Source organism: Pongo abelii, chromosome 2, assembly GCF_028885655.2.
Source record: "Pongo abelii isolate AG06213 chromosome 2, NHGRI_mPonAbe1-v2.0_pri, whole genome shotgun sequence".
Lineage (NCBI taxonomy): Eukaryota > Metazoa > Chordata > Mammalia > Primates > Hominidae > Pongo > Pongo abelii.
Window position 1 is genome coordinate 100,623,847 of NC_085928.1, and position 17,069 is coordinate 100,640,915.

At 46.5% G+C, this 17,069-nt stretch overlaps 1 protein-coding gene across 6 annotated transcripts in view; it reads right to left on the reverse strand.

Moving 5' to 3' along the window:
* Nucleotides 1–17,069, reverse strand: part of CACNA1D (calcium voltage-gated channel subunit alpha1 D) — a 335,843-nt gene that overhangs the window by 94,195 nt on the left and 224,579 nt on the right. For all 6 annotated transcript variants that reach the window (XM_024244717.3, XM_054552053.2, XM_054552054.2 and 3 more), the window contains 3 exons: nt 4,284–4,371; nt 2,901–2,927; nt 207–367 (listed from right to left, as the gene is read on the reverse strand). In XM_024244717.3, the coding sequence (XP_024100485.1) occupies nt 207–367; nt 2,901–2,927; nt 4,284–4,371 (276 nt within the window). The remainder of the gene's footprint in view (nt 1–206; nt 368–2,900; nt 2,928–4,283; nt 4,372–17,069) is intronic.

Consider the following 17,069-nt stretch of genomic DNA (forward strand, 5'->3'; position numbering starts at 1 on the left):
TTAAGTGGCTCCAAGGTGCTTCACCACGCAGCACAGACGGCACCCTCGCTCTGGTAGTTGTTGTGTCTGGATGGTTCTACCAAGTTTGTCCTCACTAGAAATGTTCCAATACTTCATCATGCAGCGATCAGATAAGACCAAATGGCAGTTGGACAGCCACAGAAATCTCTAGTTCAGAACAAAAAAGGAATGGCCTCTGCTTGTACCTTGAATCTGTGTCAACCAATCTGGCTGATTGTAGTGCTCAGAGGAAATGGTTAAGGTGTTCAGAAACACCAGGACGATAACCAGCCAGTAAAACGTGACAGACTTCACGGCAGCCCTACATCTTCTGCGATTGAATCGGTTCCAGCGACGCCAGCGTCGGCTAAAAGACAAGCAAACATTACTACCTAGATGACAGATACAGCATCTGAGTATCCAATAAATATGATTGAGAGATAATTTGGCTTTCACTCTGGAGGTCCAGACTGGGGTGGGAGTGCAGGAAAGAAAGATGAGCACAAATGGCACAGAAATTAACAGACTTCATAATAAAAATTATGTTGGTCTTAAAATGCGACTTTTAAAAGTATAATCTTGACTTGATCATGCTATTAGTCCTTCCTTATGGCTTATAGACAACTCCAGAATCTGTCATATGCAGCCCTTAAGTGGGTTAGAAAATCTAGATATTCATAGATTCACGTGCAGATGCAAAACTACACTTGCACACATATGCAGTTCCTATATCCACCATATGGGACGTGGATCTGCTCATGCAATCAGTGCAGAGAGCCACTTCGCTTATTATACACATCTCTTGCAGCATCTCAATCACCATACAGAGTTTACCAGGCAGCAAAGTGCTACAAAGCTAGTTTTGTTTTTTTTAAAGGGAAGCTTTTCAATCCTTTCTTAAATCTCTGAGGTTCCTCCAGAGCCTGGCAGAGTTGTCAAAGCTGAGTAGGACATGAATCTTCATACTGAGTCATCAGGTGCCCTTTCTAACTAGTGATGCTCAAAATATACCTTTAGGAGAAGAGCCAATATTGAATCGTGTTTTCATAAAAATAAAATGAGCTCAGCCAAACAGACAAGTAGCATGTCCTCCACCTACCTTCAGTTCCTGATTGTGATTAGAGAAAATATTCTCTCCTTTAGCCTGTCTCCTTCTAGAAAACCTTCCCTGCCACAAAGGGATGGTTTGGTAAAGTGTGCCGTGAGCTGCAGCTCAGCGACCCAGATCCCATGAAAAGGTCAGCCAATTGGTAAAGTCAGTCCTCTCCAGGCTGCGCTGCCTCACTAACGACAATGGGGTACTTCCTCTGGGGGCCTGAGTCAAGAGGAATCTCCAGGCTACCCAAGCTGCAGCCCTGGCTGACTCAGCTGTGTTGCTAGGCAAAAAGAAAATCTGTAAACCAGGAAGTGAGCAGAGAAAGAGTTGTGCCAACTCTTTACCAAAACCTGGATCAAGTAAGGTGTATTTTATTATTACTCTTGCTGTGCAAGTTCCAATGGAAAGAGCAGCTTCTAACATGTTGGCCAGCGTGGAAAAACTCTACTAAGGACACTAAAGACTGGCCTGCTCATAGCTGGGTTTCTCCTGGGATGCATAACTCAGCAGACACAAACTGGTACTCCATCATACTGGTGAACCACAGTGTGTCTACCCATTCACATTTGATGGACCTTTGGGTTATTTCCAGCTTGGGGTAAGTATGAATAAAACTGGTACAAACATTCATGTTACAACTTTGTACGTAGGCATATATCTTCATTTCTCTTATACAAACACCTTAGAAGCGGGATGGCTGGGCCAAATAAACACGGTAAATATATGTTTAAACTTTATGAGGAACTACCAAACTATTTTTTTAATGGCTGTGTCATTTGACATGTCCACCAACACTGTATGAAAGTTCCCACCAGTCAGCATCCTTGTCAGAACCTGGCATTGTCAGATATTTAAATCTGATTCACTCTAATAGGTGTGTAGTGGTATCTAACTGTGATTTTAATGTGCATTTTTGTAACAACTGATGGTCATTTCATGTGCTTATCTGCCATCCACATCTCTTCTCTGGTGTAATGCCTATTAAAAATTTTGCCCATTTTTTATTGGGTTTTTCTATTATTGACACTCTTCTTTATGTATTAATCTTTATATATATGGGATACCAGTCCTTTATCAAATATGCTTTGTAAATATTTTTCTCCAAGTCTGAAGCTTACCTTTTTCTTTTCTTTTGAAGAACAGAAGATTAATTTTGACAAAGACCAATTTATCTGTTTGTTTTCTGTTACAGAAAGTATACTGGGTGTTGTATCTTAAGAAACCTTTGCCTAACTCAAGATCACAAAGACTTTCTCCTATGTTTTCTTTCTGGAATGTTCATGATTTTATATTTTATATTTAGGTCTTTGTATATTTTAAGTTAGTGTTTATATATAGTAGGAAAATGTTTTTGTTGAAAAATAACACTCAGATGAAAAAGTACACTAATCATAGGTATACGGTTCAATGAGTTTTACCAACTGAACACGTAACCCGCATGCACATCAAGAAATGCTAGTACTTTGGGAGACTTCTTGAACTCCCTTTCTATGGAAAGCTTTTGAGCAGAAAAGTGACAAGCAGCAGCTCTCTTAGGAAAATGACTCAGAGAACAAGGAGGATTATTGGGGAGGCAAAACTCATTACTGGATCTTATTGGTTTGTTTTGAGGGAGATCTTTGGCACCTATTACACTGCCCCCAAAGGCAGGCTCATAGGATTCATTGACTGACTGCAATTCGGTATCAATGTTATAACCCACAGAGGAAAACTCAAGTCCAGAGCAATTCTACGTAAAATTCAGAAGTGAGAACATACAAAGGCAACACACAGGCTAACAAAGAAACAGAAAGAAGATACTGACCTGAGTTTGGATTTTGAGATGGCTTGACTGAAAGAAAGACAAAAAGTGTTAAGATTCTGGTTCCGAGGGCTTGAGCACACACTCCCCATCATTTCAGCTGAGATATCATAAAAGCCATGCATACAGCCTGGACTTAGCACCCCTGGTTACCACAGCGCCAGCGGGGGCAAGGCCAGAGCAGAAATCAGGATGCTGCCAGGACCAGAGGAGCAGACCGAGCACCCTCGAGGCCCAGGTCAAGGAAGACTCGGCCAGATTCCCTGCAGGCCCTGGCAGCAGGCAGTGATGCAGGGGCCAAAATGAAGGCAGCAGAGTCTCTCCTGCCACTCATCTTGACAGCAGCATTTGCTGCTACTACCGCAGAGGGAGCACTGCACTAGGAGTCCCAGTGCTGCCATTCTCCCACTGGGTAAGTATGGGAAAGCAGCAGGTCTTGGGCCTCAGCGTTCTCATCTGTAAAATGGGTATGACAAACCCATTCTCTGTCTGCTTCATGATGTCTCAGAGAGGGCAGAGCAAGAGAATGGAGGCGAAATCACTTCACAAATGGTTGCATATTCTGCCCATAACACATCATTTTTATGAAACTCTGCCAAGAGTAAGATTGAGTTCTCTTAAAAATGACACCTGCACTTTACAGAGATAAGACCTGAAGGATACCAGCAAGAAGCAAACAAAACCAAACCGCACAGTGCTCCCCCATGGCAGGCAGTGCCCAGCACATTCTGCACTGCTGGTCCCCCCCCAGCCCCCACCGCCAGCTGCCACAGCCCAAATCATCTAGAAAAAAGCCAGTGAGTGTTAATGCAATGGTGCCTTCCATCATGAGGAGAGGCTGGTGCAGGGCTCCAGGGAAAAAGTGCCAGGCACCAAGAAGGCAGGGCCTCGTCATCCAACTGCCAGGCCTGAGGTTAGGAAGGTCCCATGAGCAAAGGAAAACTTAAATACATAGCACATTCTAGTCAGCAGCTCTGCCACAGAAGCTCTTCTTCAAAAGCACAAATGCCAAACCCAGGCTGGAATGAGAATCAGGCCTTTACCCCCACCGCCGACACCCAGAGGGCCCCGCCTTGGCTGCGCCTCTTCGTCTCCACCAGCACCTAATGGACACAGCAGGTGGCCGGGTTAACCACCACATTCTTCACGGGCTCTACTTACAGGAAGAGGCATGTGAAATGCCGGGCAGGGGAGGGGAGCGGGGGGATGTGCAGGAGGGATAGCCCTGGCACAGGAGGAAGCGTGGCGTAGGGTACAAGGAGCCTTCCCACCCGCTACACCCAAGGCGATGGCCCGAGGCTCTGCTGCAGCCTGGGCCGTCTTTCTCACCACCTGCTTCTCTGAGACAACAGGAGGGGAAGGAGGGCAAGTGCTCCCCACACTCACCAGAGACTTCCACAGCAGCCTCGGTTCTCGCCTTCGCCGCTGACGTTCTCTGTGTTCACAGACTCAGTCTCGCTGGTGGGCATGCTAGCTGTGGGGAGAAGATGGGCTTCAGAGAGCATGCGGGGCACGCTGCACGCCTGGGAGCAGGCCAGGTGGGAGCCTCTGCCACCAGGCAGACCTCCGGAACCCAGGAGGAGGGTGACAAGGGCCCTCAGGGGCTCAGCTGGGCTAAAGGAGTGCCAGGGAGCCAGGCATCTCCACCACAGGCGAGCCTCTGCACCCGTGGCCTGTACGGAAAGCACAGAGTCCCCCTCGAGGAGGACATTCTATCCACCTAGACATTTCCAAGAAAGGAAGCTAAGCGATCAAAGTGAATCCTGTGGCTGGGTATAGCAGCACTTTATCCTCCTCATCTCTGGGATCACACTGAGAAGCCACCAAAATGTACTTTACAGGTACATCTTTGCTTGCCCCAAAAGGTGCATATAGAACATCTGTGAATAAACCTAACATTTCATGAGTCAATCATCTTAAATATATTGAGGGAGAAGAGCTATTGTGAATGGGGAAGGCAGTTCATGAAGTTACCATGTACAACATTTTTTAGAGTTAAGAACTCTATTTTTTTGCTATTTTACCTGATGCTGACGTTCTGCTGAGATTGTGAAGCCAATACGCAGAAAGTTCTTACCCAGTAAGCTGGGTAAGAACAACTAGAGCACCAAGGAACTACAGTGTTACTGGTGGGAGAAGAAGATCATTAACAACCAGTGAGCAGAGGGCAAGGTTGACTCTGGTCCCAGTGTGACTAGGGTCTCTGGGCCCGTACCACTTCTCCATGGTAGGATCCTGAGCGGAAGTAGAGGAAATGTGGAAACACGCCCACTAGTGTGTGGAGGTCCAGGGTCCACCCAGGGCCACAATCTGGTGCATGAGCGTCTTTTCTCATCCACTTGATTCAACCCCATAAACATCACGAACACATGCTGGAGCCCAGGCAGTGGAGGAGGGCAGGGGCAAAAAGAGGGCACACAGCACTGCACCCACCTGGAATAGGGGTGAGAGACAGGCAGCCCCCAGCTCATTTCCATCAGCTGTGAAGAGAGCTACCTCAGGGGTCTGTGCAGGAGGTTCCAGAGTAAAGAATGATTAATTCTGCCCGGGGGGGCAGAGGTAAAAGAGGAAGTCACCGAAGAGAATCCACGTGTACTTCCTTTTTCCTGAGGCATGGCTTTGAACTGTAGTGACTGTTTTTACAGACCTTACGGTGTCTTCAGGAAAGCTTGGCCCATGGGCTCGGCCCGTGTGGCTCCCCTTAGCAAGGATACCTCAAGTTTCATCTGCAAATACTGGTAGTGCGCTGGAAGCGCTATGGCGAAGATTCTGAGGCCCAGCCCAGGCTCAGGGGGAAAGGAGCTGTATCAGGCAGCTCTGCATAGGGGGCTGTGTTCGGCCCACCTTGCTCATACCAGACTTCATAAAGGTAACAGCAGGGATAGAGGTGGAACCTGGCTCAAGAAACCCAGTGGTCTGAGAAGTTTCTTGAGGATACCAAAGAAGATCCCTGATCTGTTCCACTTGTGAGTGCCCGAGAAACTGGGCCTGCCTGCATGGGAGCCTCCACGCCATGCCCAGGAACACTGAGGCAAGGGTGTCAAAAGTTAAGACCAAGTGAGTACAATTATAGACTCATGTTACATCGCTGGCACTCTCATAGAATAATTTTCTTCTTTCCTAAGTCAGAAGAAACCAATTACAAACCTTGATTTACTTTTTCATTATTTCATGCAAAAACAAACAAACAAAAAACTGGACAAAAACAAACAAAAAAAGACTCTAATCATGGAAAAACCTTAAAAAAAAAAAAAAAAAAACTCCATTAACACACACAGACACACAAGAAGCTACTCATGCAATTCTCCTCGACTGTTCCTCACTCTGATTCAGCAGAAAGGCGAGGAGATTGTTAAATCCAACAAAGAAAATCACAGTAGGAGACCCTTTTCACATCTGATCATGAGTTAACTCTGTGTGCCGTTTTCCTTGGTGGTTACTGCAGTGACTGAGGGGACCAGGAATTGAGAGCAGTACGATGTGGGGAACCCACAGGCCTGGTCCTGTTTTCTGAGTCTCCTGGGCAATGGGCTACCTCTCTCCAGCCTTCACTTTCTTGTCTCTAAAATGGCGGTGTGAACTCCACAATCTTGAGGATCGTTTCCATCTTTAACAGTTTGCTATCTCATAGTTCTAATATTAATCATGTTGGAACATTAGTCATTATTTTCAAAAGAGCAAACTTCTGAACAGACTAAGTCTTTGTGGCTTTTTAATCTCTGGAGTCGTGTCTCATGCTGATATCGGTACAGTTGCAGCATTTCAATTTTATAGCTTCATTTTAAAAACAATCTGATTGAAACAGATAAATTACATATTTTCTATGGGAACGGGGTCATCAGTTAGCATTTCTGGCCCCCTGCCAACTATTAGTGTATGAAATGTTCTAGTTGCTCCCTAGACTAACTGTGGGGAAAGACAAGAAGTAAAACCAAACTCCCCAAACAGCAACAAAGAGGGGAAGATAGTCTCACAGCACTGTGCCAGGGCTCCACTGAGGGCGAGGCAAGGTCCTCCTGCTCTCTGAGCTGATTCTGTCCTTCAGCTGGGTTGGGATGGTGGCTGACAGGAGGTGCACAGGTTGGCCAGATCTAAGTTTAACCCTGCGTTTGTGACCTGACTTCTGTACGTCTCCATTTCCTCATCTGTAAAAGGGTAAGAATGAGATGAGGCATGTGGAATGCTGGGTCCCCAGGGCTGGATGATCAGTGAGGCTCACACATGTTAACTCCATCATCTCAGAAAAGCTCTCCTGGAGCTCCCTGGAAGCAAAGCGACCAATCCAGTGTCATTTTGCCCTGGCCACTTTCATCATTGCACAGACGCATCTAGTGTGAGCCATCTTCCATACCTCTGATTCAGCTTTGGCCATCATTCTTGGTTTGTATTTTCTCTGTCTTTAGCTGAGTTATTGTCTAACTTTGCCTACTGTAGGCATAGCAACTTCTCCTGTCATAGTTGTTTGACACCTAAAGAGCCACGGGCACATAAGAAATAAATATATCCCAAAAAGATGTTGCCAGGGCTGAGGAGGAGCAGAGGCAGACGGAAAAGAAAGAGGACAGTGCCTATGCTAGAAATTGGAGACCTCATTTGGTCCTGGTAACAGACCTTGATCCAGCCCCTAAATCTGGGAAGAGGAAACGCACTCTGACCAGGGCCCTGGCAGCCTATCTTCTCCAGCCACTTACTCCCTATCACAGGATCCTTTTCCAAAATATTTCCAAAAGAAATATCGCACTTATCCTTTTCCAAAAATATTTGAAAAGATCAGGCTCAGTGGGTATAACAAAGACCTCATTTATTAAAAATAAAACATTTTACCCTTCACTTGCATTAGGCATTCATTTTTTTAATGTTAATAAATTGATATGACTTTCCCTTCCTTTAGCCCCAATAGGATCTCATCTATGTTTTTAAAAAATAAAGAGAAGAATCATAGACTGTTAGAACCAGAAGGGGCTTCTGAGAATACATGAGCAAACTCTTGATTTCTCAGAGGACAGAACTGGCCAAAATGCCTTGGGACACACAGCTGAGACTGAGCAATCTCTCCGAACTTCCACTCACCATTCTTTTCAAGTATGTACTGTGGTTTCACTGGTATACATTTTGGTGTTATGTACTTAAAATTCCATAAATCAACAAGTTCCAAAAAGCCAAATGAGTCTATTATCTACCAGTGCTGGTTTACTATTCTGATGACCTTTATTAACCGCTCAAAATCTGGCATATAACCAGATCACTTACAGGATATCAGCTCAGTGACCGAGGACAGCACAAAAATCAAGCTGCAATGGTGACGACTGGACATAAAAATCCAAACAGAAAGAGTCATACAAACTCAGGAAGGTAAAGCCATTGGCAAATTACTGGAATACATGGGCTGCTCCTGACTGGCTTCCATAGCACTGTGACTGCCCCATTTAGGTGATGGCCTTGTCCCCTTCAGCAGAGACTCAGTGTTAATTGCTGACAAGTGGCTAGGCCTTATTAGGGGTGCAGGCAGACCCCTCAGACCTCCCCACATTGCCGACAAGCGCCAGTCCCCTACTGTAGAAATAAGCACCAGTGGCCATCTGCACATGAACAAGCTGTGAAGCCTCTTCCCTGACACATTTCAGGAAACTGGAATGTTAGAGCTTTGTTAGATAAGTTTTATCTTTTATATAAATTTAAAAACTACTTTCAGTGAATCTGGGAAAAACCAAGCATTAGGAAAGCCTGTGACCTGTGAGAGGATGCTGGCACTGCAATTTGCCTGTTGAAAATCTGGGGAAGCTCAAGGCCTATATTTTGCAATCTATTCCAGGCATTGGGATCTCTGGGAAGAGCTCCAGGGCAGACCCTTAGGCTTAGAGTGTGGTGCACTGAGATTTGGGGTGCGGGGGGCCTGGGTGCCACTGGGGGTGAGAGGATGGTGGCAGACAGCAGCTCTGCATGTCCCAGACTGTAATTAGAGTTTCCAAGGCCTTTGCAGCATGGGCAGCTGGGCCAGGCCCCTACTTGGAGAACTCTCTGTGGATGTGGGTCATGGTGCTTCTCTTTAAGATCTTGCACTGGGCCAGAGGCTATCATGGGCAATGCCACACACAGTAAACCAGGGAAATCCGCTGCTTCTCAGGCCAGCACAACTAGCATTTTCACCAAGATGTAGACATTTATCCATCTACTCTCATGCTGAAGGACGACATTCATCTCAGCCAAATGTGTCAGGCTTGTGAATTTGGAGGCAAATCACACACACACACACACACACACACACACACACACGCACACACAGCAAATGAGTCTATGTGTGGGTCTAAGCAGGCAGCCTCAAAATTATGTTCACCATTAACAGGTATAGCAAAATCTCAGATTGACCTTCAGTGATGGAGGCTGATGAGGACAAAAATGATGGAAGAAATGTCAGGAAAGCCTGGTTCTTATCATCAGGTGACAATGGGACAAGTGCCTCTTTTCCCCTATGCTTGGCTACCAGATCTGTAAGATGAGCTGTAGGACAGTATCATCTCTAAGATCCATTTACCTCTGACCTGCTATAACTGCAGGAAGGCAGAAACGCCCACATGCTGGCTGGTTTTACTACCAACAACCAGGGGGTTTCCCTTGCATTCCCCCAGCTCTGCAAGGAGGGGAGGGCACAAGAAGTGAGCCCTTGCCCACCACGCTCAGGAGGGGAGCCAGGGGTCCAGCCAGCAGCCTGCACAGGAGAGCTGAGTCCAAGTGCTCTGCATGTAGAATGTCCCAGAGAATGGGGTGCAGCACAGGAAGCAGTAGCTCCCCAGAGGCCTCAGGGCGTCACAGGAGAGCCTCAGTCCTCCAGTCAAGGCACCCCGAAGGGAAGGCTTGCCACACATCAAACTGAGCCCAGAGCCCTCCAGCCTCCTTCTAGAACCTGTCCCATTAGCAGCCTCATTCACAGATGTCTTTGGCCTCAGAGCCTCACTCCTCTGTTCTCCACAGGACAGGCTTTTTTGCACACTCAGGAATTTATTTTAGCATTTCCTTCCACCGCCAAGCAGCCTAAAGCTTCTCATTCTTTTCAAAGGTAAAGGTAGGGGGTGAGGCTGGACAACTGAGCAGTGGCCAAGTTGTGGCTGCCTTCCTAGGGGACAGGGTACCTGACACCTAGATCTCGTGTTTTCATCTTATTTTCATGACAAACATGAGCAGTACCGCAACGTACAGGCCTGCCAAATCCAGAAGAAGCCCACACACTCCCTAAAGGCACATGCACATGCTAGTAGAGACACATTAGGCCACCACAGAGTAACAGCCTCTTGCTGCTGTAAAGAAGCCAGGCTCTTCTTGGAGAATGTAGGTCAAGGCCAGACCAAGGTTTCCATGTCTCAAGCAAGAATTATGCCCAGACAATAACTATCTCCACGTGTCCAGGGACAGGGGCAGCCCAGCATCCATATGAGGGCTCCTGCCCCACCTGGTGCCAGCAGGGTCGGGGTCCTTCCTGAGTCCCCAGGTATTTCAGTCAATAAAAAGCCATTCCCACTCAAAATAAAGTTCCTTAAATGTGTCAGCCTGCTTCATCTCCCTGCAGATCTCAGAAAGAGAATGGAGAAGCCACAAGAATCCTTAGAGAACCACAAGGCCCAAGCCTGCATTCAGGAAGGCAGAACCAAGGAGGGGTGTTTTCTTTTCCGGGGACAGAAATCATTTATCTCCTTTTGGTAACCTCTCCAGAGCTATATCCCTATGTCAGTCTTTAAAGACGTTTTTTCTTATGTCCATGACACTATTTCCTGCTTAGCTGAAGGCCATTCTTCTTGCAGACACCTTCAGGTGCTGCATCAAGCCCAGCCTCCTGTTCATAAACCTTCTGTGAATGCTACAGATAAAAAAGGCAGCCCCAACTCTGCCCCTAACTCACTGTCCCACCTCAGGCAAGTTCCACCTCCTCTTCTCCCTCCTCTGGGGGCCACAACGTGCTGAATGACAAGGGCTTATATCTGATAATCTCTTAATTCCTTTTCACTTTTAGGCCTTCTGATGAGACCTAGACTCTAATATAACCCTCTTCAGATATCCACGGGTTGTTCTCATCTGCGTCCCATAACCTCTCAGCTCAGCATTCCCACGGGGGCAGAGGCCACTTCAAAGAAAAGAGTACAGCGTGTCCCCTCTGTTCCCTTAGTGGTTGGCTTCATGTCCCTGCGGTCTGAATCTTCTTAAACAGACTTTCACCAGAGTCAGGTGACCAGGGCCGATCCTGGTGGCAGAACTAGGTTGACTGTGCTGGTGTGCACAGGCAAAGCTTTGTGCTGCTGTCGAACCACTGCCATGACTTGGGCAGAGCAAGGCAGGGAGCCAGCTGCTCACCTAACTGTCTGCCTGGGGATGGGCCTGACAGCTACTCCAGGGATTCTGAGGAAGGGTATGTTTAGCATTATTTTAGGACATAGCTGGAAATGTAACTTTCCCACAGGAGCCCATTCTCACTTTCAAAGGCAAGTGCCCCCGAATCTTTGCATCCCTGAAGTCTATTTTTATGTATTTTTATTTTTTAAGAGACAGAGATCTCACTGTTACCCAGGCTGGAGTGTAATGGCGCAATATCGCTGACTGCAGCCTTGAACTCCTGGGCTTATGCAATCCTCTTGCCTCAGCCTCCCAAGTAGCTGGGGACTATAGGCATGCACCACCACACCTGATTTTTTTGTTTGTTTGTTTACAATTTTTGGTAGACACAGGGTCTCACTTTGTTGCCCAGGCTAGTCTCAAACTCCTGGCTTCAAGTGATCCTCCTGCCTCGGCTTCCTAAAGTGCTGGAATTACAGGTGTGAGCCACTGCACCCAGCTAATTTCATTCTTAAAGCTGCCACTACTAGCTTTGGCATAGTCCTGGGCAAAGTAGCCAGAGACTAAGAGACGGAGAAGCAATTTGAAACATGTAGCCTGGAGAAAAAAAAATCAATCAAATAACATTATTGGAATTTCTAAACAGTTTAAATTTAAAAAAATCATTTGGGGAAAAGTATTTTAAAAGTCTATTTTCCAGTCTAAGAATATTCATGCTGAATCAAGTACATTTTTTGAGTTGGTTCAGCTGCTTCTTTATAAGGTACATTTCAAACAAAAAGAAAACTGCAATCTATCTTGGTAGGGGCACATTATTTTGGAAAAAGACAAGAAGAAAGAAATCAAGCAATTAAAATATAGGCATCTTCTGAACACACCACACGGCACATGCATTTCACACAATGCCTATGTGCAAGGAAAAGGTATCAGAGATGTTGCAGAAAAAGAAAGTTCAGTCTCAGCAATTTACCATGATCTTTAGCCCTGCGTTGCCGAAAGCAGCAAAACTTCTTTTTCTTCTTATCCTCTTTAAGCAAGTCGGCCACTGTGACCCCTTCAGGTTGAACACAGGCAATTTCATTACGAAGCAGCAGAGGGCAGCAACAGCAGCCAAACCAGGGCCCCACGCGGCCAGCCCCGCCAGCCAGGTTGCCTCACGCAACCGACGCCCGCCTGCCCCAGTCCCCCTCCTGCTAGGAATCCAGCTCAGCATCAGAACAGTGGAGAGGAAGTGCCCTTTCCACAGCTATTACACAAACACCTGTCTTTAAGAACCTGTTCTAAATCAACAACCAGCTAACCCATGCTAGATAAAGGTTTCCAGGGTTTGGCTTCCCATCTAAGAAGGGTATTAAGGAAAAGGCACTTTAGAGGGAGTCAGGAGCCCTGTACAGACTGGATATGTGATTCCAAACAGCACTACCATACGGGACAGGACAGGTGGGAGTTCAAAAGGTGGGCTCTGGACTCTGACAGGCCAGGTCTAACCCCAGCCCTGCCACTTCCGTGTTGGAAGACAGTGGACAGGTTACCTGACACTGTGAAGCCTTAGTTTCCTCCACACCTGTAAGATGTCAGTAATAATTGGACCTGTACTGCGTAAGGTTGTTGTAAGAGGTGAACAGTGGAGACGGTAATAAAAGCAATGTGCCCAGCTTTGGCAAGGCACAATCAACCACCACTACTGTCATCACTACGACTCTCCCACGACCACCAGGTCACAAGAGAAATGACTCTAGGATCTTTAACCCCTTGCAGCCCCGTGATTCCATGATCACTCTAAGCCAGCTAGTCTTTAGAGTACGGACCCCGTGCTCTGGGGGAGGGTCATGCGAGGCAGTGTGAGACAGCAGCAGGAATGCTGGAGTAAGCAAGGGCGTGGGCAGCACAGACACCTGCACACACTATGGGTAGGCAGAATACTCACGTTCCTAAAATGTGCATCCTTTCTGACACAGAAGACCCTTTTCTTGTATCCTCTCCCACAAAACCATGAACACGAACACGCAGACACAGGGGCATGTGTTTGCAGGGGTTAATGATGGTTAGCGTGCAGACTGTGGCAGAGCTTGGGTTCAAATCCCAGCTTTGCCATGTAAGTCACATGGCCTTGGGAAGCTAGTGAACTGCTTTGTGCTTTAGTTTCCCCATCTGTCAAGTTCCTGTCTCACAGAGTTGTGTGAAGAAGAATGAATGTATTCACCCACAGCCCTTGGAACAGTGTCTCACACACAGAAATCACCTGACAAATGCTAGTTATTATTACTATATGTTCTTTCATTCAAGAAGGAAGTAATGGCATGCTCATGTGTGGGACAAGCACTGTGCTGGGTGCAGCCACACAACAGAGGGCAGAAACAGACCCTATTCCTGCTGCGCCCATGGAGCTGATGGTCTCATGGTGGAGAGACCTCTATAAAGTAGAGGTCCACGTGCTATAGAGTGTATATTCCATTGTAGCAGTTTTTATAATGGCAATTTATTGAAAAGAGCCAACATTTTGCTTTAAAAACATGGGAAATATCTGTGGTACATGGTTCAGTGAAAAATACCTGTGTTGGGCATCTTAGGGTGGAAGCTATATGCATGCTGTCTGTGTCATGTATTATGTGCAGTGAGGTGTGGAAGCAGAGGCCCCAAACTTCTAAGTCTGCCTCTCTTTAAGGAGAAGGCAGAGAGAATGTTTTTCTTACTTTATATACTTTGAAATTACATGAATTTTTTATGTAGGCAAATATTACTTCCATAATTAAAATGTATTAAAAACAAATAAAACAACCCTGATTTGAGACTGCAAAGTTGGCTGGAGTACCCACTCCTTGTCTCCACAGTGGGGCAACAGTCCCTGAGTCCAGCTCCCATCACCTCTCAGGAGGCTGAAGGTGATGGCAGACGTGCAGGCACTTTTAGAAATTACCACTGCTTTCTATCACCCCTGTGGAGAGAGTCTGCCTGTCCAGACAACTACTCCCAGTGCCACCCCAATGGAGACAGTGTCCAGCCACTGACCCTAGGGCCAGCCCCTGAGTCAGCCCTCCCACTTGCCAGTGAAAGCACTTCCAGCTGCCTCTCCAGTGAGGGCTCTTGACCTGGACGCATATTTACCGTACGCCACTCTAACTGCTGCTGTTTGCTTTACAGCTTTTAATTGAGTATTTTCCATTTTGAACTTGCGCCTTGAGGTAGTTCAAAGGTGATGAAAGCAGTTTTATAAATCAAAATTTCAAAACACAGTCTTTCAAAACGGGACCAGCAAACTATGCCTTATGCTTGCAACCAGCTATGCCATTCTGGTTTTCTGTCCATCCCCAACGCAAACATTGCAGTAAGAGGCAACTAGGTAGCACATGCAAAAGGGAGGCAGCTAGGGCCACCTGCTCCACCAAGCCCCAGGGTGGCAGAGTCCCCGGGCAGGCAGGCAGGTAGGGGCAGTGCCCATAGCCTCCAGGACCACTGAAGAAGCAGAAGACAGAGAGGCTGCCCTTGTGGTCAGAGATGAAGTTTCAGGTATGCCCCTCCCTTTCTTTGGGCATCAAATATCTTTAGTTAGAGGAATTATTAATCATTAATAGTTCCTACAATAAAACTGCCCTGCTTTTCTGGCCAGAATTTTAGAATGAGCTCCCTTTAAAATGATTTCATTTTTAATGCTTTTTTTTTAAGACTAATCACTGACAATGAGAAGAGTTTAAAATAGAATTTTAGGCTTCCAGATTTTAATGGTCCTAGCAAAACTCCATTGTTAACTCAGAAGCAGCTGCATACGTCTAAAAAAATCACTTTGAGATTTGGCAGGGTTTCTTAAGAAACTTGAAGCTCAGCAGAAAGTTAAATAAATTATCCTTGAAAATTTACCAAATGCTCAGGAACTCACTTCAAAGGGAATTTTGTCCATTCAGTTAATTGTGTAACACCAGCTTTCTAATAGTAAATTTATGAAATTGACATTTTAAATATTCTATGAATGCACAAAGCTGGAGCTACCTGTCACCAGTCACCAGACAGCTCAGTTAGAGGCCAGATTGCCTCTCCTCTTCTTTCAAGTGAATGCCTGGAACAGTGTGATATTCAGCTACTGATAGCATCCTGGACTCAGGCGTTCCGAACCCTAGCTTCACATTAGAATCCCCAGGGAACTTTAATGAAAAAGAGCCACCCCTGGCTCCCACCCCAAGATTAATCAAGAGTCTTAGAGGGTGGAGGATGGCATCAAGAAGCGTCCAAGCTCCCCAGGTGATTATAACGTACAGCCAGTGTTGGGCATCGCAGATGCAGGCAGTGACATTTAGCAGATCAGAGAGAAAAGATAATGTGAGCGCATCTCCAAGTACTTGATTTGACATCTGTTCTCTGACAGCAAGCACCGCCAAACTAGAAATGGACTTCAAGAGCCTGAAAGCTGTCCTGCCCTATCTCAAAAGTGACCTAGTTAACAGATTTGTTTTCCATCAATACTTCAGAACCTTACAGTTTCTGAACAGAAAAGTACAGGGCAATGGTCCTAAGAGGGAGGCCCCACCCTGAGGCTGGTAAGAGGTCTAGTAGAACCTTCAAAAATATTATGTTTAGGAAAGTCAAATACTGCATATTCTCACTGATAAGCAGAAGCTAAATAATGTGTACACGTGGACATAGGGTGTGGATGGAATAATAGGCATTGGAGACACAGAAGGGTGGGAGGGTGGAAGAGGGGTGAGGGATGCGAAATTACTTACTGGGTACAATGTACGCTATTCGGGTGATGGTTACACTAAAAGCCCAGACTTCACTGCTATGTAATATATCCATGTCACAGAATGGTATTTGTACCCCCTAAATTTATACCCCTAAAATTCTGTTGAGGTCAACTTTTACTGGTGTCTGATGAAAACAGCAGCAGCACATACTACAACTATGACTACTCCTGCCAGTCACAGAACATTCGATTGTCACAACAGCCCCATGGGGAGATACACCTTTATCCCCTTCTTGCAGACAAGGAAAGTGGGGTCCAGAGAGGTTGAGTAATTTGCCTAACACTAAAGTCCAAATTCCAAGTCACAAAACTCCATTGCAGCCACATCCAGAGAAGGGGCATCAAGATGCCCTCCAGCCCAAGCCTTTGCCTCCTGTGAGCTCACAGACATCTGCTGTTATTAATGACTTCCTACACCCACCTCTGCTCATCTAGGCTGAGGCTCAGCTATCAGGAAGCGTTTCTTCTCACAATGTCACTTCAGTCCTCAAGGTCTTGGAGGAAACTGCTCAACTCACATCCAGGACCCAGCTGAAAAGGGCTATCAGTTGAATTAGCATCCTTAGCCATTATGGACAAAGTCAGGAGCCCGGGCCCTGCACCATCCTCCTCTCAAGAGGTAACAGAGGAGCAGGGTTGGAGTGGAAGGCACACGGGGTGATCTCACCCCCCAGGGAGGATGCAAACACCATAACACTGGCAACACCCACACTTCTACTGCCTGCTAATCAGATGCACAGAGACGGCCCCAGACCTGGCATGTGCATGTGGTAAATCCAGGACTGTTTATTTGGTGAGGAGGACTTTGTGGGCCTCACTGAAACCCTCTCCTTGTGTGGTTTTCTGGCTGTGACAGGAAGAAAATGGCTGGCAGCCACAGGAGGCCCCAGGGAAACCTCAACAGTGCTGTCTCCTCCAGAGGGTCTGGGCTGCTGAGGTCTGTGATCAGAGAGGTTCTCTCCTCAGAGGAGGAGGAGACTTGATGCTCTCAAGTCAGTTAAATCCCATCACGGCCTCCACAGCCAAGATTTCTGTCTTTATTTAAAACCCTCATCATCAAGGCTCTGGAAATCTGACGACTCGGGAAGCACCGTGAGCCTCACTCTACAGGAAACCCC